At 45.2% G+C, this 23,223-nt stretch overlaps 2 protein-coding genes across 2 annotated transcripts; one reads left to right on the top strand and one right to left on the bottom strand.

Annotated features, from left to right (window-relative positions):
- Positions 1–16,869, bottom strand: LOC139572656 (centromere protein F). The gene is made up of 13 exons (XM_071395334.1): positions 16,642–16,869; positions 14,736–14,955; positions 14,112–14,308; positions 13,687–13,790; positions 13,432–13,496; positions 13,010–13,277; positions 7,565–7,764; positions 7,298–7,423; positions 6,834–6,962; positions 3,788–3,910; positions 3,387–3,522; positions 59–2,997; positions 1–15 (listed from the first exon to the last, which is right to left on the bottom strand). Exons 2-13 carry the CDS (start codon positions 14,895–14,897, stop codon positions 1–3), a joined length of 4,464 nt encoding a protein of 1,487 aa, XP_071251435.1. The 5' UTR covers positions 14,898–14,955; positions 16,642–16,869.
- Positions 16,870–21,946: 5,077 nt separating this feature from the next.
- Positions 21,947–22,814, top strand: LOC139574615 (protein RD3). Its single transcript, XM_071399353.1, has 2 exons — positions 21,947–22,251; positions 22,445–22,814. The coding sequence occupies exons 1-2, from the start codon at positions 21,947–21,949 to the stop codon at positions 22,812–22,814; spliced, it is 675 nt and encodes a 224-aa protein (XP_071255454.1).
- Positions 22,815–23,223: the final 409 nt, after the last annotated feature.

Below are 23,223 nucleotides of genomic sequence, written 5' to 3'. Positions count from 1 at the left end.
TCACTCCTTCAGACTCTACTACCCCGCTGTCCTCATCCCCTGCCCCCATCTCCTTCACCCCTTCAGACTCTACTGCCCCTCTCCCCTCATCCCCTGCCCCCATCTCCTTCACTCCTTCAGACTCTACTCCCCCGCTGTCCTCATCCCTTGCCCCCATCTCCTTCACTCCTTCAGACTCTACTGCCCCTCTCCCCTCATCCCCAGCTCCCGTCTCCCTCCCTCCGTCCAACTCTACTCCCCCTCTCCCCATCTCCTTCACTCCTTCAGACTCTACTCCCCCTCTCTCCTCGTCTACAGGTTTCCCTCCATCATGCAGTGTGGCCTCACGTCCCGAGGTGATAATGTCACTGATGTCACTGATTTGCTTTAGCTCTCCAGAGGTGGAGATAACTTCCTGTCCTCCTCTCTGCTTCTTTCTTTTCCTTCTCTTTGCTTTTCTTTCAGCCTGTTCTTCACAAGTCGCTGGTAGTGTTGTGTTACTGACAGAACTAGTTTCTCGGTCTGTGTTTGTCACATCTGGAAGTGTCAGTTTCAGCAGTTCGTTCTTCTGTTTTAGAGACTGCAGCTCTACAGCCAAACTCTCTTCTCTGCTATCTTGTCTCTCCTGTCCACTGGTGTCTTCTGGCCTGTTGATAGGAGCAGAAGCTTTCTCCAGCTCTGCAGTAAGACATGTGTTCTCAGTCCTGGTTAGACTCGGGTCTCTCTGGGATAGCTGGAACTCCTTGGTTGAATGTTGTTCTTCACTACGGATGTGTTTCATCTCAGAACTCTCAGACGGTTCCATCTGCCCTTTGGAACATGCTACAGTTAAACTGTCAGATTTGAATTTTTCTTTGTTTCTCGTCTCTTCACTCCTGCCTGGCTGTGCAGAAGGCTTAAAATCCACCATCTTCTCTGTATTATGTTCAGCAGGATGGCTGCCCAGAGTGGTACTGCTATCTGTTACACCATGCCATTCAGTGACACAGTTTTTCTGTGGAGTGGTCAGCTGACCTCCCTCATCACAAAGTGTAGAGGAAGCCTGGGTAGTGTTCAGTGGTTTCATTGTTATGTCTGTAGTCTCTTCTATCCCGGAGGCAGACTCATTCTGAGTGCTATGTGTGATCTGATGTATATCTGTGTAATGGTCAGCCTGCTGAGAGGTTATAGTTACCCTACTGTCCTTTATCTCCTCCTCTACCTCCTTCTGTCTCTCTTCCTCCCGTCTCTCTCTCTCCTCCTCCCTTCTCTCTTTCTCCATCTCCAGTCTCTCCCTCCCCTGTCTGAGCATGGCCAGTTCATCTCTGCAGCGCTGCAGTTCCTTTCCCTGGCTGAGAAGACCGCCCTCCTTCTCCTGCAGCTCTGCCAGCAGGTCCTGGATGTGTCTGCTCTGGTGGTCGAAGGCCAGGGTCAGCTGCTGGGTCTGCCTGGTCACCTGGCTCTGTAAAGCCTCCAGCTTGGCCTGGGAGTGTATGGCTCGCCCAGCCTCCCTGGCACTCTCCCCCCGCAGACGCTCCACCTCCTGGGCTAGCTCTGAGGCAGAGAAGCCTGCACTCTGGAGCGCCAGTGGGGTTTTCTCCATGTCTGAGGGAGATACATCTCTCAGAGTGTCTTTATTGGTCTCTCCCTGGTCGGAGGAAGAAATCAATTTCTCGGCTTCCACAGTGGTTTCACCCAGCTCAGAGGCAGACATACCCCTCTGAGCCTCCACAATGGTCTCTCCCTCACCAATAGGTCTGGAGAGTTCTGGCGCTTTGTTCAGAGTTCCTTCTTCCCGGATCAGATCAGCTGTTGTTGCCTGCGGGACAACAGTGGTGGACTCACACAGGAGATGGTGCTGGTCTGGAGATGGTAGTAGCTTGTTGTCAGGGACAACAGTGTTGTTGTTGGAGTTAGAGGGGATGTCACGGTGCATGGTGAGATATGTCAGAGGGGTGTTTTTATCTACCATGTTCTTCCTCTCAAGACCTCCACGGTTCTTCAGCTCCTCCAACTCTGCCTGGAGCTCTTCCAGCTTCACAGTAAGTTCAATCGTTCCTTCGATCCCTTTGTTTTTCAATCTCTTCCTCTCCTCCTCCTTTTCCCTTTCTCTCTCCTCCTGTTCTATCAAGAGCTCAGTCTTCAACTCAGCCAGCTGCTTCTTTAGCTGGAGATTCAGCAGCATGCTTTCAGACTCCCGGTCCTCTCTCTCCCTCCCTTTCTTTTCCTCCACTCTCTCCCTGTCCTCTGCATCTGTCCTGACCTTTTTCTCAAGTTCAGCCAGTGCCTCCTTCAACCTCCCCATCTCGGCCCTCTCCTCCTCCTCCTCCTCCGTCTCTCTGGAGGTCTTGGCTTGGGAGGCGTGTTTGCGGCTGAGCAGCTTGAGCCTGGTCCGGGCCTCGGCCTCCGCTCTGCGCTGGGTCTCCAGATCCTCCAGTCTCCTTTGTAACTCATCCTTAACGTCCTGCAGCTCTGAACGCAGCTCTCTGTTCTCCCTCTGTAGGTCTCCCTCAGCCCTGGTGGACTGGGCTCGGGGTTTGGAGTGGCTGGACAGGGTCTCGCTCTCGTAGTCTGTGTCGGAGCTAGCGGAGCTGGTGAGGTGGGGACTTTCTGGAGAAAGAGAGCTCGGTGTGTTGAGTATGTTTATGTCCTTGGTGGATGCTTCCTTTCCAGGGATGCAGCCATCGACTACGGACTCTGCCTCGTCTTTTCTCTCATTCTCTCGTTTCCTCTCCTCCCCCCTCCCTCCTGCCCTCTGTCGTTTTTCAGTGTCTGTGGATCCAAACGCAGTGATGTGTTCTGAGTCAATGCCCTCTCCAGGTTCTCTCTCTGTGGGGTACTTTGCTCTCCGTTCCTCATTCCCTCTCTCCTCTCCCTCCCTCGCTCGCTCCTCTCTGGCAGGTCTGTTGGTCTGAGCCGAGGGTGTGTGTGGGGCGTGGCGGCCATGTCGTGGTGGTGAGACTGGGGAAAAGCTCTGTCCTGCAGGGCTAAACGGAACTGGAGTCATTGGAGCAGCAGGGGGCTGGACTGTCTTCTGGTCTGGAAAGGGGAATAGGGAAAGAAACAAGGGAGAAAAATATAAACTAAATTACTTATTATCATTCAAACTGGCATGTTAATTCAGCAAAATGTTACCAGAGACAATCATTTGGATAATCAACCAAATATCATGAGTCAGGGTGTAATACCGCTGAAGGTCAGCAGGTGGCAGCAGTAACACAAGGCTAGCTTGTGCAGCTCAAAGGAAGTTAGTGAGGGGTATTCTGAAAGTCATGAACAGTTTGGTGTAGGATTTCACTCTTTTGTTAACTCAAACACGTCCAGTTCAAATTTCTTAACCTTAAGAAGACAACAGCATTGTCTATCGTCTCTTTTCATAAAGGGTGAACACCCCATTATCAACAACAGCCCTCTCTCCTCCTCCTCACCTTCTAGTTCTTTGACGCGTCGGAGGGCCTCAGCCAGATCCTCAGTCAGATTCTTCACCTCCTCCTCCAGTCCCCTCTCTCTCCTCCTGTTCTGCTCCAGAGTTACATTCAACCCCTCCCTCTCACGCACCGTCTCCTATCGGAGAGCAACACATTCACATGCATACAGTCAATAACTATGTAATAACTATGCAATATCAACTATATAAACAACTTTTAATAACCAACATATTCTTTCTGTAACAGAACCCAATTCTATAGCAATAACATATTGACTTGGACAGATAGTGCTAAATGATTAAGTGACTTCAGAACGCGGCCACTGCTTAGTTCATGCATAATAGATTGACATGTCTAGACTAAGGACACAAGAGTCTGTTCATAATTTTATGTGTGTATACCGTTAGTTTGGTTTGTGTTTGGGCCTCTTTCTTCTGGCTCTCCTTCAGTTCCCCCTCAGTCCATTTGACTTTCTCTTTCAGAGCGTCTACATCCCTCTCCAACGCCTGCTTCTGAAGGGACACCTGGGAGAGACATGAGGGACAGGAATATTACTCCATCATGGAGGAAGGAAGTACTCACTAAGGAAAAGGTGGGGACTGGGGAGGGCTATGAGAAGATCATATATAAAAGGTAGTAGAAATAGGAACTCTTGAGGAAAGGGCAGGAGGCCAGCGGAGAGGAAACAATGGAAGGACGGGTTGGAGAGGAGAGGAGCTGGGAAAAGAGAGGGTCCCGTCGTGTCCGCCCAAAGGACAGGTCGTGTCCTGTCCGCCCAAAGGACAGGTCGTGTCCTGTCCGCCCAAAGGACAGGTCGTGTCCTGTCCGCCCAAAGGACAGGTCGTGTGGTGTCCGTCTAGGTCGTGTGGTGTCCGTCTAGGTCGTGTGGTGTCCGTCTAGGTCGTGTGGTGTCCGTCTAGGTCGTGTGGTGTCCGTCTAGGTCGTGTGGTGTCCGTCTAAAGGACAGGTCGTGTGGTGTCCGTCTAAAGGACAGGTCGTGTGGTGTCCGTCTAAAGGACAGGTCGTGTGGTGTCCGCCTAAAGGACAGGTCGTGTGGTGTCCGCCTAAAGGACAGGTCGTGTGGTGTCCGCCTAAAGGACAGGTCGTGTGGTGTCCGCCTATAGGACAGGTGGTGTGGTGTCCGCCTATAGGACAGGTGGTGTGGTGTCCGCCTATAGGACAGGTGGTGTGGTGTCCGCCTATAGGACAGGTGGTGTGGTGTCCGCCTATAGGACAGGTGGTGTGGTGTCCGCCTATAGGACAGGTCGTGTGGTGTCCGCCTATAGGACAGGTCGTGTGGTGTCCGCCTATAGGACAGGTCGTGTGGTGTCCGCCTATAGGACAGGTCGTGTGGTGTCCGCCTATAGGACAGGTCGTGTGGTGTCCGCCTATAGGACAGGTCGTGTGGTGTCCGCCTATAGGACAGGTCGTGTGGTGTCCGCCTATAGGACAGGTCGTGTGGTGTCCGCCTATAGGACAGGTCGTGTGGTGTCCGCCTATAGGACAGGTCGTGTGGTGTCCGCCTATAGGACAGGTCGTGTGGTGTCCGCCTATAGGACAGGTCGTGTGGTGTCCGCCTATAGGACAGGTCGTGTGGTGTCCGCCTATAGGACAGGTCGTGTGGTGTCCGCCTATAGGACAGGTCGTGTTGGTGTCCGCCTATAGGACAGGTCGTGTTGGTGTCCGCCTATAGGACAGGTCGTGTTGGTGTCCGCCTATAGGACAGGTCGTGTTGGTGTCCGCCTATAGGACAGGTCGTGTTGGTGTCCGCCTATAGGACAGGTCGTGTTGGTGTCCGCCTAAAGGACAGGTCGTGTTGGTGTCCGCCTAAAGGACAGGTCGTGTTGGTGTCCGTCTAAAGGACAGGTCGTGTTGGTGTCCGTCTAAAGGACAGGTCGTGTTGGTGTCCGTCTAAAGGACAGGTCGTGTTGGTGTCCGTCTAAAGGACAGGTCGTGTTGGTGTCCGTCTAAAGGACAGGTCGTGTTGGTGTCCGTCTAAAGGACAGGTCGTGTTGTGTCCGTCTAAAGGACAGGTCGTGTGGTGTCCGTCTAAAGGACAGGTCGTGTTGTGTCCGTCTAAAGGACAGGTCATGTGGTGTCCGTCTAAAGGACAGGTCGTGTTGTGTCCGTCTAAAGGACAGGTCGTGTTGTGTCCGTCTAAAGGACAGCCACACAAAGTGCAGTAAGCTACACAGGCAGAGAGATGGGGGAAACTATCAAATCCATCAGATACATAGCAAACTACATGTAAACATGATCAATGTTTCTTGCTTACATGATGTAACACTCAAAACATTGGATACACTTCCATGCCATGGATAAAAACAACTAATGAATACCCCTACAAATTGATCAACCAATTTGAGGTTTATCAATTTGTGCAATGTCATTGTTGTGGAATTCACTGGTCTGGAATACACATGCTTATATTCCCCATGCTCAGACAAAGCCCTACAACCATTGGTCCGTTTAACTCGTATAACCACTTTAAAAGCAACACGTGAGCAGATTAAAAAGCTTATCAGTAATTCAATATTATGTCAATCTGATTTGAGGCAGCTAGCTAAACCATATGAACTGTAGCTCTATTGTGTTCAGTGTGGATTGGAGAGTGAGGAAGAGAATGGTTGTGTCCCCAAATGGCACCATATTCCCCATCTATGTGCCCTGGTTAAAAGAAGTGCACCATTAAGGGGAATAGGGTGCCATTTGGGACGTAACCAATGAATGCCGTATCAGATTGAACTAGATTAGATATATTACTGCGGTCAGGCCTGCCTTTACTAGACTGTGGTGACTGACAGAAGGAACTGAAAGTGATTTATTGTTCATCATTCATGAACTAGAGTTTGAAAAGCTAAACATGTGTAGAGGTGGGGATGGGAAATATTAAGTAGCACCTGTGAGCCTGAAATAACCAGCATCTCTTTTACTGTAACGTGCAACCATTTTGAAATTCACACCAATAACATCACACCATTCATGCACCTCCACATGCTCTTCCAGCCTCTAGTGGAAGTATCCCTCATGCCTCCACCCACTTCCACCAACCCTCCTTGGATGAGAATGATGACTACGTTAAGGCGTTATGTTTCCCAGAAGACAACAGCACATCAAGTCAAAGGTTCTGAACAGTCAGTCAGTCACACCAGTATTACCTTCCCCGCTCAACACTCCACTGGGACAAACCAAGAGGGGAGGAAAATACGCAGAGAGAGAGACAGAGACAGGGAGAGAAGAGAGGAAGCAAAAAAGAAAACAAGCAAGGTCAAGAAAGAAAAGAGAAACATTAGTTCATTGACCTTGAGAGCAGCACATAGCTGAACTCCATTGTGAGAGAGAGAGAGAGAGAACAAGAGGCAAGAAAGTAGAACAAAGAGTTCAGCCAAGACATTTTGAAACCCAGAGATATGAAAACAGTGAAGTAAAGAAAGTGTGTGTCTCTACCTTCTCAGACTGGGCCTGTAGTGTGTTGTGTAGTGTTCTGGCCTGCTGGACCTCCTGGTTCAGTTTGTTAACATCCAGCTGGTGCTGTTTCTCCACAGACTGACACTCTTTCTGCAGCTCCAACAAGTCCTGCAATACACCCAACATCATGGGCATCATCAGTAGAGTAGACAGGATCCCGAACTCTGTCCCAAATGGCACCCTATTCTCTACTATGTAGTACTACCCTATGGGCTCAGGTCAAAAGTAGTGCACTACATAGGGAATAGAGAGCCATTTGGGACACATACCTGGATACTATTTTAATAACCGGATGCTTTGACACTTTGAACTCACAATACTCTCACGAAATAGACACTAGACTTTTTCCCACATCACCTTCCACACCGTCACACCTGGGTGTGTAGCTGCAGGGGCGTATGAGACCCTCAGATGCACACACAGCCTCTCTCCCCTCTCCTCACCCTCTGGTGTTGCTTGTCCAGGTCTCTGGCGCGTTGCTGGTGCTGCAGGCGGCTGCTCTCAGTGTTCTGTCTCTGACACTTCAGTTCCTCCTGCAGCTGCTTCACACGCTGCTCCAACGACTGGGCCTGGAGAAGAGACACACAGTATTACAATGTGACAGGTATGACTGTGTCCCTCTGCCTTGCCAGTCACACTCTTAAGTGCAGTCTGTGTTTGGCAGTCACGTCTTTGTGTTTCATACAGTGTTAGTGTGTGTGCATCCATACCCGATCGCTCTCCTGTGAGATGCGCGTGTGAGCGAGGCTCAGTTCATCCTTGGCCCTCTGTAGACTTTGTTCTCTGGTGGTCAGGTCTTTCCTGGCGTTGGCTAGAGCATCCTGGGACTGTCTGAACCGCTCACACTCAGCCTTCAGCTCCCCTTGTAGGCCACGCATACGCCCCTGCAGCTCTGCTACACACCCTGCCACTGGGAGAGATGGAGAGAGAGAATGTTCCCCGTTTGCTTTGGCATTTAGGCAATGTGACTGTGCCTTTCTTACACATTTCATGTCAACAAAGGGTTGTGAATTAATATAAGTTGAGAGGGTGTTTGGGATTCATAGTCGATACCTAGTGTTTTGCTGTAACATGTTTAGAATGTAAACAAGGAAGTGACTGATTTATCAGATAGCTGTCAGATTGATTGTCAGAACGACTAACACACGGATTAACACTGTAGCTGTGGCGACTATTGATTATTGTGAAAGTAGGACAATCCATCCAGAATGACTAATGGGAGTCAGTCAACTGTCAAGGCACTACCAGCTCTGTTTCCCCAATGCCCTTTACTCTAGTTTTGAGTTCCACAATTTCAACAGATTCCAAGTCATGTGAAATCCATTTTGAGCTCATTTCAAAGTACATTTGAGCAGTCTTGTCTCCTCTGTTGAGGAACGCAGTGTCTGTACTGAAAGGCTAGTAATTCAATGTGTCTGGAGCCATACAGGATGACACAAAGCCCATTACTGCAGCCAGCGTCTACCGACCAGCAGGGAAGACAATGGGGGAGGGGGGGGCTAAACACACTCCCTGATGTCTCTGATTACACACTGTCTGACTCACACCTAAAGTAAACATTGCCCCTCTCTCTGCCCCTCCTGCTGTCAAAGGAAGCTAGCAGTTTTAACTGATTTAATTTTAACTGCATCCTTCCTGCTCCAACCAGCACTCGAAAAACAAATACAACCCATATATTATTGGCCACCTAATGGAAAACAAATACAACCTATATATTATTGGCCGTCTAATGGAAACAAATACAACCCATATATTATTGGCCGTCTAATGGAAACAAATACATCATGAGAAACATCATGGGAAAATCAAAAGAAATCAGCCAAAACCTCAAAAAACATTGGAGACCTCCACAAGCCTGAAGATACTACGATCAACGGTACAAAGAATAGAACGCAAGTATAAACACCATGGGACCACGCAGATGTCATACCGCTCAGGAAGGAGACACGTTCTATCTCCTAGAGATGAACGTACTTTGGTGCGAAAAGTGCAACAGCAAAGGACCTTGTGAAGATGCTGGAGGAAACAGGTACAAAAGTATCTATATCCACAGTAAAACGAGTCCTATATAGACATAACCTGAAAGGTCGCTCAGCAAGGAAGAAGCCACTGTTCCAAAACCGCCATAAAAAAGCCAGACTACGGTTTGCAACTGCAAGATCGTACTTGTTGGAGAAATGTCCACTGGTCTGATGAAACAGAAATAGAACTGTTTGGCCATAATGACCATTGTTATGTTTGGAGGAAAAAGGGGGGCGCTTGCAAGCCGAAGAACACCATCCCAACCGCGAAGCACGGGCGTGGCAGCATCATGTTGTGGGGGTGCTTTGCTGCAGGAGGGACTGTTGCACTTCACAAAATAGATGGCATCATGAAAAAGTAAAATTATATGGATATATTGAAGCAACATCTCAAGATATCAGTCAGGAAGTTAAAGCTTGGTCGCAAATGGACAATGACCCCAAGCATACTTCCAAAGTTGTGGCAAAATAGCTTAAGGACAACAAAGTCAAGGTATTGGAGTGGCCATCACAAAGCCCTGACCTCAATCCTATAGAAAATTTGTGAGCAGAACTAAAAAAGCGTGTGCAAGCAAGGAGGCCTACAAACCTGACTCAGTTACACCAGCTCTGTCAGGAGGAATGGGCCAAAATTCACCCAACTTATTGTGGGAAGCTTGTGGAAGGCTACGTGAAACGTTTGACCCAAGTTAAACAATTTAAAGGCAATGTTACCAAATACTAATTGAGTGTTATGTAAACTTCTGACCCACTGGGAATGTGATGAAAGAAATAAAACCTGAAATAAATCATTCTCTCTACTATTATTCTGACATTTCACATTCTTAAAATAAAAGTGGTGATCCTAACTGACCTAAGACAGGGGATTTTTACTAGGATTAAATGTCAGGAATTGTGAAAAACTGAGTTTAATTGTATTTGGCTAAGGTGTATGTAAACTTCCGACTTCAGCTGTATTATTGGCCTACTAACGGAAAACAAATCCTCTGATTCTTGGAAATACTAGAGATGAGACCAGACACATCAGAATTGATCAAATATGGCCTCTAGTACTGAGCAATTAGTGCTTTTTGAATTCGGTACCGTTTCGGTTTAGATTTTTATATATACACTACCGTTCAAAAGTTTGGGGTCACTTAGAAATGTCCTCGTTGTAAATTACTATTGTAGCTGGAAACGTTAGATTTTTTATGGAATATCTACATTGGTGTACAGAGGCACATTATCAGCAACCATCACTCCTGTGTTCCAATGGCACGTTACGTTAGCTAATCCAAGTTTATCATAGTTAAATAGTACCCGCAAAACACCAGTCTCAACGTCAACATTGAAGAGGCGACTCCGGGATGCTGGCCTTCTAGGCAGAGTTCCTCTGTCCAGTGTCTGTGTTCTTTTGCCCATTTTAATCTTTTCTTTTTATTGGCCAGTCTGAGATATGCCTAGAAGGCCAGCATCCAGGAGTCGCCTCTTCACTGTTGACATTGAGACTGGTGTTTTGCGGGTACAATTTAATGAAGCTGCCAGTTGAGGACTTGTGAGGCATCTGTTTCTCAAATTAGACAATCTAATGTACTTGTCCTCTTGCTCAGTTGTGCACCGGGGCCTCCCACTCCTCTTTCTATTCTGGTTAGAGACAGTTTGTGCTGTTCTGTGAAGGGCATAGTACACAGCATTGTACGAGATCTTCAGTTTCTTGGCAATTTCTCACATGGAATAGCCTTCCTTTGTCAGAACAAGAATAGACTGACGAGTTTCAGAAGAAAGTTCTTTGCTTCTGGCAATTTTGAGCCTGTAATCGAACCCACAAATGCTGATAATCAACTTGTCTAAAGGCAAGTTTTATTGATTCTTTAATAAGAACAACAGTTTTCAGCTGTGCTAACATAATTGCAAAAGGCTTTTCTAATGATCAATTAGCCTTTTAAAATGATAAACTTGGATTAGCTAACACAACGTGCCATTGGAACACAGGAGTGATGGTTGTTGATAATGGACCTCTGTAGATATTCATATTTTTTTTTATGAGTAGTTTCCAGCCACAATAGTCATTTACAACATTAACAATATCTACACTGTATTTCTGATCAATTTGATGTTGTTTTAAATTGACTTAAAAAAAAAAGTTTTGAACGGTTGTGTATATATATATTTCTTTATCACCATTTCAGAAGTTCTTCAAAGTAAATAAGGCATACTTTTATGACTGCTGAATAACAACTAGCAATCACTTAGATCATGTATTTTCAGCTAGATACCTTAAAGAAACTGCTATACCTGTCGATCGCACATTTTTCCATCTCTTCTCGTTGCAGCTGTAATCGAAACACAGAACGGACAAGTAGGCGCGACACGGATTATGGTCATTGTAGTTAATTACCACGTTTCCTGCACTAAACTATGTAAAACAGTGGTATTTTAACTTTTTCAGCATGGACACCATTTTCCCCCAAGAATTTCTTGTGACCCCACCACACCCTAAATCTAACGACAACATTAAAATCTGAATTTCAATTTTTACATCAACAAATAAACTTAAATCTATTGCATTTTTATCTCATCAAAATGAAAAGAAACCAATAAATACATTTACACAATAAAACTGCATCTTTCAAATTAGCCTTCTCAAAAACATGTGTATATTGCCCCATACAATAATCTGTACTCTTACATTTTGTTCCCCCATTATTATTATTGTACAGTTTGACGACTCCACTGCAGTTGCCCCTCGACCCTGATTTTGAATACCACTGATGTAGAATAATGGCCTCGCTACTACAGTGCACTCGGAAAGTACTCAGACCCCTTGACTTTTTCCACATTTTGTTACGTTACAGCCTTACTCTAAAATGGATTAAATAAAACATTTCCTCAATCGACACACAATACCCCATAATGACAAAGCACAAACAGGTTTTTAGATTTTTTTTCAAATGAAAAAACAGAAATACCTTATTTACATAAGTACTCAAACCATTTGCTATAATACTAGAAATTGAGCTCTGGTGCATCCTGTTTCCATTGATTATCCTTGAGATGTTTCTACCACTTGATTGGAGTCCACCTGTGGTAAATTCAATTGATTGGACATGATTTTGAAAAGAACACACCTGTCTATATAAGGACAGTGTATGTCAGAGCAGAAACCAAGCCACGAGGGCAAAGGAATTGTCTGCAGAGCTCCGAGACAGGATTGTGTCGAGGCACAGATCTGGGGAAGGGTAAAAAAATGTTCTGCAGCTTTGAAGGTCCGGTGAAGCACAGCAGCATCATGCTGGGGGATGTTTTGCAGGGACTGGCAGACTAGTCAGGATCGAGGGGAAGATGAACGGAGCAAAGTACAGAGAGATCCTTGATGAAAACCTGCTCCAGAGCATTCAGGAACTCAGACTGGGGCAAAGGGTCACCTTCCAAAAGGACAACGACCCTTAGCACAAAGCCAGGACCATGCAGGAGTGAGTGGCTTTGGGACAAGTCTTAATGTCCTTGAGTGGCCCAGCCAGAGTCCAGACTTGAACCAAATCAAACATCTCTGGAGAAACCTGAAAATAGCTGTGCAGCGACACTTCCCATCCAACCTGACAGAACTTGAGAGGATCTGCAGAGAAGAATGTGAGTAACTCCCCAAATACCCAAGAAGTCTCAAGGCTTTAATCGCTACCAAAGGTGCTTCAACAAAGTACTGAGTAAAGGGTCTGAATACTTGCTTTGTCATTATGGGGTATTGTGTGTAGATTGATGAGGAAAAAATACAATTAAATACATTTTAGAATAAGGCTGTAATGTAACAAAATATGGAAAAAGTAAAGTGGTTTGAATACTTTCCGAATACACTTTACATCGCACAGTTTGGACTTCATCTGATTTATTTCTAGAGAAACTGCACATTGAGCTAACAGAAAAAAAACAAATGAAATGGAATTCAAATAATTGAACCCACATCAGTCAATTAGTTATATTTAAAAAAATTATCAAAATGTTAGTGAATTGCTCAGCACTACTGGCCTATGATCAGCCTGTACTGTTGTGACACTATGATAAACCAAGGTGTTTGGAGTGGAGTTTGACATCAGAGCACATCCATAATCTGTCAACAAATGATAACACAGAGTGGTGTGGTGAGAAAGTGACACATACTGTCTGTCTCTCTCCTGAAGTCCTCCACCATCCCACAATCCCCAGCTTCCTGGCCTCGTCTGATGACATCGCTGGAGGGGAGAGGAGGAGGAGGAGCTGGTCGTCCCCTGGTGGAAGGCTTTGGGTCTTCTCGTTCCCACGGAAACACAGCTGAGGGAGTGGAGGAGTCTGATTGGTGTGACAGGCGCTGGTGGGGTGTGCCCTTGGCTTGTTGTTGTGGGAACATAGGCGTGGGTGAGAATCCAGGTTCAGAGAATTTGAGCTGTTGCTGAAAGTGGGAGGAAAAAAATAGGGAGGGATGAAAAGTGCAGCTCCAGCACTGGGTTATAGCACTGTGAACCCATATGGTAGGATGACAGAGAATACAGCGTGTTCAGAACATGTGTGGCTGAGAAGGCCTCAGTTTTAGGTATTGAACTCACTCTGACGTGTGGTGCTTTATTGTCCCCCTCGCCTCTGTGTCCCTGCCTTTCCTCCTGTCTCCCACCTACAGGGATACAACACACATAGTTCAGTTACTCAGCCACACTCACTCAGCTAAGAAAGAGCTCTCCTGTCTTCCACAGCCTGAGACCAGGACCAAAGGGAGAGAAGACTAGGAGTGCCATGGGAGAAAATAGAAGGAAGATACCAAGAGAGAGCAGGAGGACATCAAGAGAGTGAGTAGAGTGCTTTACCATTGTGGTCCCATGGCGATGTCATACTCCAGCATGGGGTGGAAAACAACATGGAATCTCCAGAGCTGTTAGTGTTCTGTAACTTCTCTAGCTCTGCCTCCAACCTGCGAGAGAACATGGGAAACAAAGGACAGAAATATGTTTTAAAGCCAACCTTTGAACTGCACACACACACCCTCCTTCTGTGCATATAAACATAATAAAAAATGTATGCCACTCAGCAGTTGTTAATCTCAAACATTCCAAGACATGTTCCACTTCCCTACACACATTAACTCAACACACACACACACACACACACACACACACACACACACACACACACACACACACACACACACACACACACACACACACACACACACACACACACACACACACACACACACACACACACACACACACACGTAGCTGCTGCTACTAACCTTTTGACCTCCTTTTCGAGGGTGTGTGTGAGGGTTCGTGCCGAGCCCAGCTGTCCCTCCAGTGAACACACCTGGGCCTGTTTCACTTGGAGATCCTGAGAGAGACGCTCCCGTGCACACACACCTGCCTGCACCTCCTCACGAGCCCCCTGTAACTCCCTCTGTACACACTGCAGCTCCCCGCGCACCTCCTCATACTGGAGAGGAGAGAGAAGGGCAGACAGAGGATAGACAACTCAATAATACCAGGAAATAACAATTTAAAGAATACCAGGAGAAACTCTATTTACTTCCTGACATACAAGTAGTATACAGACACTAGTCTGGGTGCCAGTCTGTTTCTACTTTCACCATCTTGGCATGACAACATAGCAATTGGATAAAAGCAACAACAGACTGGTGTTTAGGCTACTAATGACAAACATGACTAAAGCAAAAGGGTTTTCACAGCATAAGGAAAGAATGAGAGGAGAAGCATTATAAATTAGTATTAAACCAGCTGAGCAAAGTGCTGCATTGCTATTGTTCTTCTTACAGCTCAATCTCTTATCTATCTCTACTGTAATCATAATCTAACTCAGGTGACAACTTTCTCTGCCTAACTTTGACTTGTCCGTACAGTACCTTGACAGTCTGTTTGTTGAGGGAGGTCTGTGTGCTGTCCAGCTGCAGCTGTTTCTGCTGTCTCTCTCTGTTCAGCCTCTCCTGCTGGACCTGCAGCTCCTTGACCTTCTGCAGGGCCCGGCCAGACAGGCCCACCGTCCAGTCCTCCTCTGCCCAGCTCATCTCCTCCCGATCAGGGTAGATCTCTCAGACACCAGGGTTGGTACACTTGAGAACCAATCTGGTAAGACAATACGCCCCAGGAAGTTAAGGCTGGAATAGAAACACACAGTGACTTCAATAAAGTAGAAGAAAAAGAAGTAGATAGAGATAAATAAGAAATTGTATAAGAAGAAAAAGAAAGTGTGTGTCTCAGTCTGAACATGCTTCAGTCTATCATGGAGCTTGCCTTAGTTTGAACCGTGTAACCAAGGCTAGATCTCCTTTTTACAGTAGAGCTGTGGGGACTGGGGAGTGTGACTCAGTGTTTTCCTAGGAGACAGAACTTGCCAGTTTCCACCAGCACAGACCGCCTCCTTCAGGGATATGCTTCCTGAAAAGTGGCCTGATTCAAATACATCTTATTTGAATGTTTAGTCTTCTATTTGTTTGTCTACACAACACATTTCCTGTAACACTGTGCGCATGTTTTCACTTTTGCAATAGCCTACGGGTTGGCCAGCTCCTCTGGTTTATAGCCATGACAATAACACAGAGGCAATGAGATACACTGAGACGGTTTGAGCCGAGGAATGAAGAAAATCCTGATTGAAGATCATGATCTAACCGAACCCATCATGGCTCGTCAAGTCCCTCAAGTCCCTCCATGCAAAGGCGTGTAGCTATGCACCCTGCGCCTCAGGCTACAAACGGATAGTCTGCGTCTCAATGGCATCCTATTCCCTATGTAGTGGAATACTTCTGACCAGGGGGCCCAAAACTACTAGACTATATAGGGAATATGATGCCATTTGGGAGAGAGCGAGAGCAGGAGGCAGGTCCTTCAAGAGAGAGAATTTCTTGGTTGTCATTGCTCAATGTTATGTCATTGTTTACGTACAGTTTGTCTGTAAAGAATGAGTCAACGAAACGCCAAATAAATAAAGGACGCTGGTTTGAACTGAACTGACAGCAGGTCAGACATTATGTTTATTTAACTAGGCAAGTCAGTTAAGAACAAATTCTTATTTAAAATGATGGTAGAATCCTACACAATGATGACATGACAGTCACCTGCACTGACAGTGATAGCGTTGAGAATGGCAATGTATGGCTGGCACTGCAATACTATTGTTTCAGTCTCTCTACTGTGACAACAATCACATTGTGGTTAGAACGTAAAGTTGGCCTGGTCGCATGCTGCTTTTAAACCTTACTACATACTAGATAGAGGCCATAGTGCAATTCACAGCTCAACGTTCTGAAAATCTTAATAGTATTTAGCTACAGCTAATCATAGAAACAGAGTTGCTGAAACTGAAAGGACCATGATGTGGCCCTTCCTAGGAAGTACTGTTTGACAATAAATAATGATGTGCTTAGGAAACAGCTGTGGCAACGTTGCTCAAACCAACAAGACAGACAAATATTTAGAATCGGTCTCTTGCCAGGATTGTCACTCGTCTTCAACAACTTGGATGAAATCAGGAAAGTGGAGGAAGACAATATTGTTGTCTGTTTGATTCACTGAAAGAACACATCATGCAACACGCAATGGCATTGTTTTGAATATTCAAATAAGCTAGCTAGTTTTGAATCAACTTGTCTTTACTTTAGATAGAAATGTAATCACAGCAGAGTGGAGTAAAGACGGCTAGCCAGTATTGACAATTCTACACAGGCATTATTATGCAAGCAATGTAACTAACTAGTTGAATTAGCCAAACCAGACTAGCCGTTAGCCAGCTAGCTCGCTATGATGACTTACCATTTGTCGCAATCCTGTTTATATTGATGTGAAATCCAAATGCTCCAACGCGACAACTTATGATACACTTCGATTTGTTCCTTCACAGGTGGTGGAATACAAGTTTAATCTAAATATTTTGTTAGCATTTGTTAGCATTTCATTTCAACAACTGCATGCTAAAACCCGCGAGTCTCGTGCCGCCTGACAAGCAAACAAGAAAACGATTTGCCATGAGAGGGGGTCGGTGAGGTATGGCCAGAAGAGATGGGGAACTTAGGAAGGCCTCTTTGATGACACCTAGCGATGAAAGACGATTCTCTATGATTAAACATCTTTTTAAAATGTATTTATTTAACCTTTACTTAACTAGGCAAGTTAGTTAAGAACAAATTCTTATTTACAATGACGGCCTACCAAAAGGCAAAAGGCCTCCTGTGGGGACGGGGTTTAAAAATAAAGGACAAAACATACATCAGGACAAGAGAGACAAAGTAACACCTAAGACAACATAGCATGTCAACAACACAGCATGGTAGCAACACCACATGACAACAAAATGGTAGAAACCCAACATGGTAGCAGCACAAAACACGGTACAAACATTATTGGGCACAGACAACAGCACAAAGGCAAGGTAGAGACAACAATTCAATTCAAAGGGCTTTATTGGCATGGGAAACACATGTTTACATTGCCAAAGCAAGTGAAATGGATAATAAACAAAGGTGAAATAAACAATCAGAAATTAACATTACACTCACAAAAGTTTCAAAGGAATTTGTAATGATATGCAAAGAGTTAAGTACAAAACATAACATAAATAAACATAAATATGGGTTGTATTTACAATGGTGTTTGTTCTTCACTGGTTGCCCTTTGCAACAGGTCACAAATCTTGCTGCTGTGATGGCACACTGTGGTATTTCACCTAATACAAATTTGATTTGTTTTCAAATTCTTTGTGGGTCTGTAATCTGAGGGAAATATGTGTCTCTAATATGGTAATACATTTGTCTTCTTTTGAGAGCCAGTTCTGCCTACGGCGGCCTCTCTCAATAGCAAGGCTATGCTCACTGAGTTTGTATATTTTTATTTATGTGTTTAACCTTTATTTAGCTAGGCAAGTCAGTTAAGAACAAATTCTTATTTTCAATGACGGCCTAGGAACAGTTAGTCAGAGCTTTCCTTAAGTTTGGTCAGTCACAGTGGTCAGGTATTCTGCCACTGTGTACTCTTTGTTTTGGGCCAAATAGCATTCCAGTTTGCTCTGTTGGTTAATTTTTTCCAATGTGTCAAGTAATTATATTTTTGTTTTCTCATGATTTGGTTGGGTCTTATTGTGTTGCTGTCCTGGAGCTCTCTGGGGCCTTGTGAACAGAGCCCCAGGACCAGCTGGTTTAGGGGACTCTTCTGTAGGTTAATCTCTCTGTAGGTGATGGCTTTGTTGTTGAAGGTTTGGGAATCGCTTCCTTTTAGGTGGTTGTAGAATGTAACGTCTCTTTTCTGGAAGCTTCGCACAAAGTAGCCACAACTGTCAGTAAGAGTGTCCATGATTGAGTCTTTGAACGAAGAGATGGAGATAAAACTGTTCAGTTTGAGGTTTTTTTGCAACTCGTTCCATTCGCTAGCTGCAGCGAACTGAAAAGAGGAGCGACCCAGGGATGTGTGTGCTTTGGGGACCTTTAACAGAATGTGACTGGCAGAATGGATGTTGTATGTGAAGTATGAGGGCTGCAGTAGGTATCTAAGAGAGAAAGCTTTTCAAAAGGGGATCTTTAGCTTTTGTTTAGCCTGAGACAACAAGTTATTCCATTATCAATCATTGCAGAAATTACAATCATTTTTTTTTAAATAGGAAGATAATTTTTTCTCTGGATACAAATTCTGTCCATGTTATGTCCATATTGTCACATTAGGCCAACTGACTAGTTTGTGAAACAGATACAAATTGATAAATTGCCGACATTGCCAACGTCAAGGACAACCCATTGTTTTTTACATTGTATATGAAAACACAAGCATCTGAAAGATGATTATAATGCCCCGGAGTATTATGTTCGGACTATAACGCTTATGTTCAGATTACATAACATGAGTGTGTCATCCATTATAAGCCATCTGAGTGACTACCCACATCCACCCACCCATCCAACTGTCTCTCTCATTAGTAGGCTACAGCAATCTCACTCACCAGCCATCTCTCTCTCTTTCTCTCTCCCTCTTTTTCTCTCCTTCTCTCTCCAAATTTCTCTCTCCCTATCTTTCACTCTTTTTTCTCTCTCTCTCTCTTGCTCTCTTTCTCTTTCTCTCTCTCTGTCTATATGGGGTAGCCTGAAGACGTGGTTACTTCTCTAACCCCGCTGGGTTTCCACTTCACTCAGCATTGAGGCGGCTTTACCTCATGTATAGACCTAATCTCAGATTACGCTCAAATCCAGACGACGATACCTGGAACAGCATCGGCGTTATTAGTATGAGTTATTAGGACAATGATTATGATCTAAATATAGTTGTTGATGTTACTATTGCTGTCACTAATGAGACAGTTGTCTTATACAGTGTATTCTGGAAGTGTTCAGATCCCTTCCCTTTTTCAACATTTGGTTAAGATACAGCCTTATTCTAAAATGTATAACATTTTCCCCCCCTCATCAATCTACACACAAATACCCCATAATGTCTGTAGAGCTCCGAGACAGGATGGTGTCGAGGCACAGATCTAAACATTTCTGCAGCATTGAAGGTCCCCAAGAACACAGTGGCCTCCATCATTGATAAATGGAAGAAGTTTGGAACCACCAAGACTCTTCCTAGAGCTAGCCACCCTACCAAAGTGAGCAGTCGGGGGAGAAGGACCTTGGTCAGGGAGGTGACCAAGAACCCGATAGTCACTCTGACAGAGTTCTAGAGTTCCTCTGTGGATATGGGAGAAACTTCAAGAAGGACAACCATCTCTGTAGCACTCTACCAATCAGGCCTTTATGGTAGAGTGGCCAGACGGAAGCCACTCCTCAGTAAAAGGCACATGACAGCTCTCTTGGAGTTCATCAAAAGGCACCTAAAGGACTCTCAGACCATGAGAAACAAGATGATCTGGTTTGATGAAAACAAGATTGAACTCTTTGGTCTGAATGCCAAGTGTCACGTCTGGAGGAAACCTTGCACCATCCCTACTGTGAAGCATGGTGGCGGCAGCATCATGCTGTAGGATGTTTTTCAGCGGCAGGGACTGGGAGACTAGTCAGGATCGAGGGAAAGATGAACAGAGCAAAGTACAGAGAGATCCTTGATGAAAACCTGCTCCAGAGTGCTCAGGACCTCAGACTGGGGCAAAGGGTCACCTTCCAAAAGGACAATGACCATAAGCACACAGCCAAGACAATGCAGGAGTGGCTTCAGGACAAGTCTCTGAAAGGTGCAACAGAACCTCAAGAGGCTAAAGAAATTTGGCTTGTCACCTAAAACCCTCACAAACGTTTACAGAAGCACAATTGAAACATTCTGTCGGGCTGTATCACTACCTGGTACGGCAACTGCACCGCCCACAACCGCAAGGCTCTCCAGAGGATGGTGCGGTCTGCTCAATGCATTACCGGGGGCAAACTACCCACCCTCCAGGACACCTACAGCACCCGATGTCACAGGGAGGCCAAAAAGATAATCAAGGACATCAACCACCCGAGCCACTGCCTGTTCACCTCGCATCATCCAGAAGGCGAGGTCAGTACAGGTGCATCAAAGCTGGGACCGAGAGACTTAAAAACAGCTTCTATCTCAAGGCCATCAGACTGCTACACAGCCATTAGAGGCTGTATATGTATATACTGTTTTCTATACTAATCTACGGTATCTCATTCACTTAATAATGTTTACATATCTTGCATTACTCATCTCATATGTATATACTGTATTCTATACTATTCTAATGGAACTAAGTCCGTTCCGCTCTGACCTCGCTCGTCCATATGTATATAGTCTTAATTCATTCCAACCTAGATTTGTGTGTATTGGGTATATGTTGTGTAATTTGTTAGATATAAATTGTAAGATATTACTGCACTGTCGGAGCTAGAAGCACAAGCATTTCGCTACACCCGCAATACCATCTGCTAAGCATGTGTATGTGACCAATAAAATTTGATTTGGATTTGTCTGAATACTTTCCGAACGCACTGTATGTGCCTTGGTCTTCCAGGAAGAGCAGAAATGCCTTGCCAATGTCACACTCAGCCTAATATAGGTCTAGGATTTCTATACAAATCTATCTGAAGTTTACAATTTCAACTTCATCAAATGCAAGTATCATTGACAAAACCTACACCATTCCTTTACCAACCAGCATCCAAGCAGAGCCATTATTCTAGCCCATTATCTGAGCAAAAACATTCTGGAGTGCTGTCTAAATGCCACAGATGAGTGATGAAATGGTAGGCCTATGTTCTCCTTCCATGAAAATGCTCATTGTCATCACTGAGGATATTGTTCGTATTTTACTGTTTATTTTAGGTCCAGTGTCTCTGTTTTGATTCACAGATGACAGATGCTTGCTGGTACCCCCTGCTGCTACGCTGCTCTAGTTGGCTGACTGGATATGTACAGACTGACACATCTAGCAACACCTCCAGGTGTGCTTATGAGGTTAGTCCGGTAAAAGACCTGTCAATCACTCTGTATATTAATACAGGATTACATTCATTGTCAATCACGAACGAACACATACCTATCTGCCACGGACCTTCGAGGTAGCAAGGTGGTCAGTTAGTGGTTTGTAGGAGTGAAAGTTTTTGACATTTTCTTTTTAGCAGCTGCACAACAAAGACAACAGAAACAAAAAAAAGTATACTGTGAAATGAAGGCATTGTCTGTATCTTGATAAGAGGATTTCTAACCAACAAGGAGACTATTCAATAATTGACTTTTGTAAAAGGTAAGCTATCAAGCTTTTGTTTGACTACAGGTAAATTAACTTTTACATTGTGTTGTGAAAAAGGAAGGTCACCTAAAGCAGAAAAGAATCAGTGAATCTAATTACCTGTATTTACAGTTCTATCAATCAAGTAACATCCCCAGGCGTGTTTGTCTACCGAATGAAGCAATTCATTTATTAAGATTTAAAAACAAAATTAAACAAAAGTTGAACAATTAAGATACATTACAACATTTACTTTAAGTGTGTTTAAATTAATAGCATGAGCTTGCAGCATAAAAACAGTTTCAATAACTTGTATTGGTCCCATCCCCATGGCTGATTCCTCTCTCCTCCTCTCACAATAATTGCCCATCTGGAATAAATCAAGTTGAATTGAATTCTATCCCTCCCTAGATGTTCCCCTGGTCAGCAGTGTTTTCTCTGGAGCCGAAAGTGCCTGGACAGCGTACGGCAGAAGAACTAGTCACCAACACCCTGATGCTGGAGCTGGGTGCCATGGTGAAGCGCACCGAACGTATCCGCCTGGAAAGGGTGACAAAAGAGGGCCGGCGCCGGCGCAGCTCTTCCTCCGCTGACTACAGCTGGCTGGCCACTGCCCCCACCCACCAACCCTATGAGCTGACCCCCCGAGACCTGATAGAACTGCAGGACCTGTGTGCCAGGGTGCCACCGTCTCAGTGTGGCCCTGTCATTGTTAGGTGGGATTTAGTACCTTATCCGTGTCAGAGGTGTATGTACACAACACATATCGTGAATGTCTCAGGTAGATCATGGAAATGGATTCATGATCATTCTCAACAGGTTCTGATGTCTCCAAAGTGAACTTGGTGCCACCTTAACCCTTTGTCAGTATCACGCAAACTCATTTTTGACCTTTGCCCTCTACCCCAGGTTCAGGAATCTGGTGACGGAGATTGAGCCGGAGGTTCACGAGGTGGCTCGTCTGTTCCGCACGGTTCTACGTGACTGTGTGGAGGGAGAAGAGGAGAACGAGGAGATGAGGATGAGGTCAGCCGGCTGGGACAAACAACGCAGCAAGAGCCTCTCCTTTGTAACCTTCCGCTCCAAGTTCCGCCCCGCTCCCTTCAGGGGTGGGGGCCTGGGCGGGTCACGTGGCAACCTGCAGGAGGAGTCGAGCTGGTACGAGGAGGACGAGGTGGAGCAGCAGGAGGGAGCAGCAAACGTGGCGAGAGCGGCCAGGAAGGGGAGGAGCATGAGCATGCCTGATATCACCCCCATCGAACAGAGTGCACTTGGCTGAGGGAGAGAGCGGGAGGGAGGGAGGGATGGCGAAAGAGAATAGGAGATGAGAGATTGATAGGGAAGAAGGTCAAGATGAAATGCAACATGAGGACAGCTCACACCTCAGCAGATTTCCACTGACTGTTTAGACATAATGCAGTTACATATACAAGAGTAGAATTGCAAGCTTAGCCAGCAGATATACAACACTATTTCGTTTTTTTATTGTGAATTACATTTTCCGAATGCGTTAACACTTGAAATGCATGTAAAATGAACTAGAAAATACAGGTCTTATTTTCCAACAGATCCTTGATAATAAATTAGTTTGTGTGTGGATTACTGTGGGGCCATTACTACTGCATAGCTTAGTTCCAGTCCTTTGGTTGGCATGGTTACTCTATAACAATTCATTATATCAATATTCT

The sequence above is a fragment of the Salvelinus alpinus genome, chromosome 4 (assembly GCF_045679555.1).
Source record: "Salvelinus alpinus chromosome 4, SLU_Salpinus.1, whole genome shotgun sequence".
Classification (NCBI taxonomy): domain Eukaryota; kingdom Metazoa; phylum Chordata; class Actinopteri; order Salmoniformes; family Salmonidae; genus Salvelinus; species Salvelinus alpinus.
Note: the sequence above shows the minus strand (reverse complement) of the source record. Positions and strands in the feature narration are given on the sequence as shown.

Coding starts and splice junctions, on each gene's coding strand:
- LOC139572656 (XM_071395334.1), bottom strand. CDS start 14,897: ATGAGCTGGGCAGAGGAGGACTGGACGGTGGGCCTGTCTGGCCGGGCC. Junction 3,911..6,833: donor TACAGGCCCAGTCTGAGAAG/GTAGAGACACAC, acceptor TGTCTCTCCCAG/GTGTCCCTTCAGAAGCAGGC. Junction 3,523..3,787: donor AAACACAAACCAAACTAACG/GTATACACACAT, acceptor GCTCTCCGATAG/GAGACGGTGCGTGAGAGGGA.
- LOC139574615 (XM_071399353.1), top strand. CDS start 21,947: ATGTTCCCCTGGTCAGCAGTGTTTTCTCTGGAGCCGAAAGTGCCTGGA. Junction 22,252..22,444: donor TGTGGCCCTGTCATTGTTAG/GTGGGATTTAGT, acceptor CCTCTACCCCAG/GTTCAGGAATCTGGTGACGG.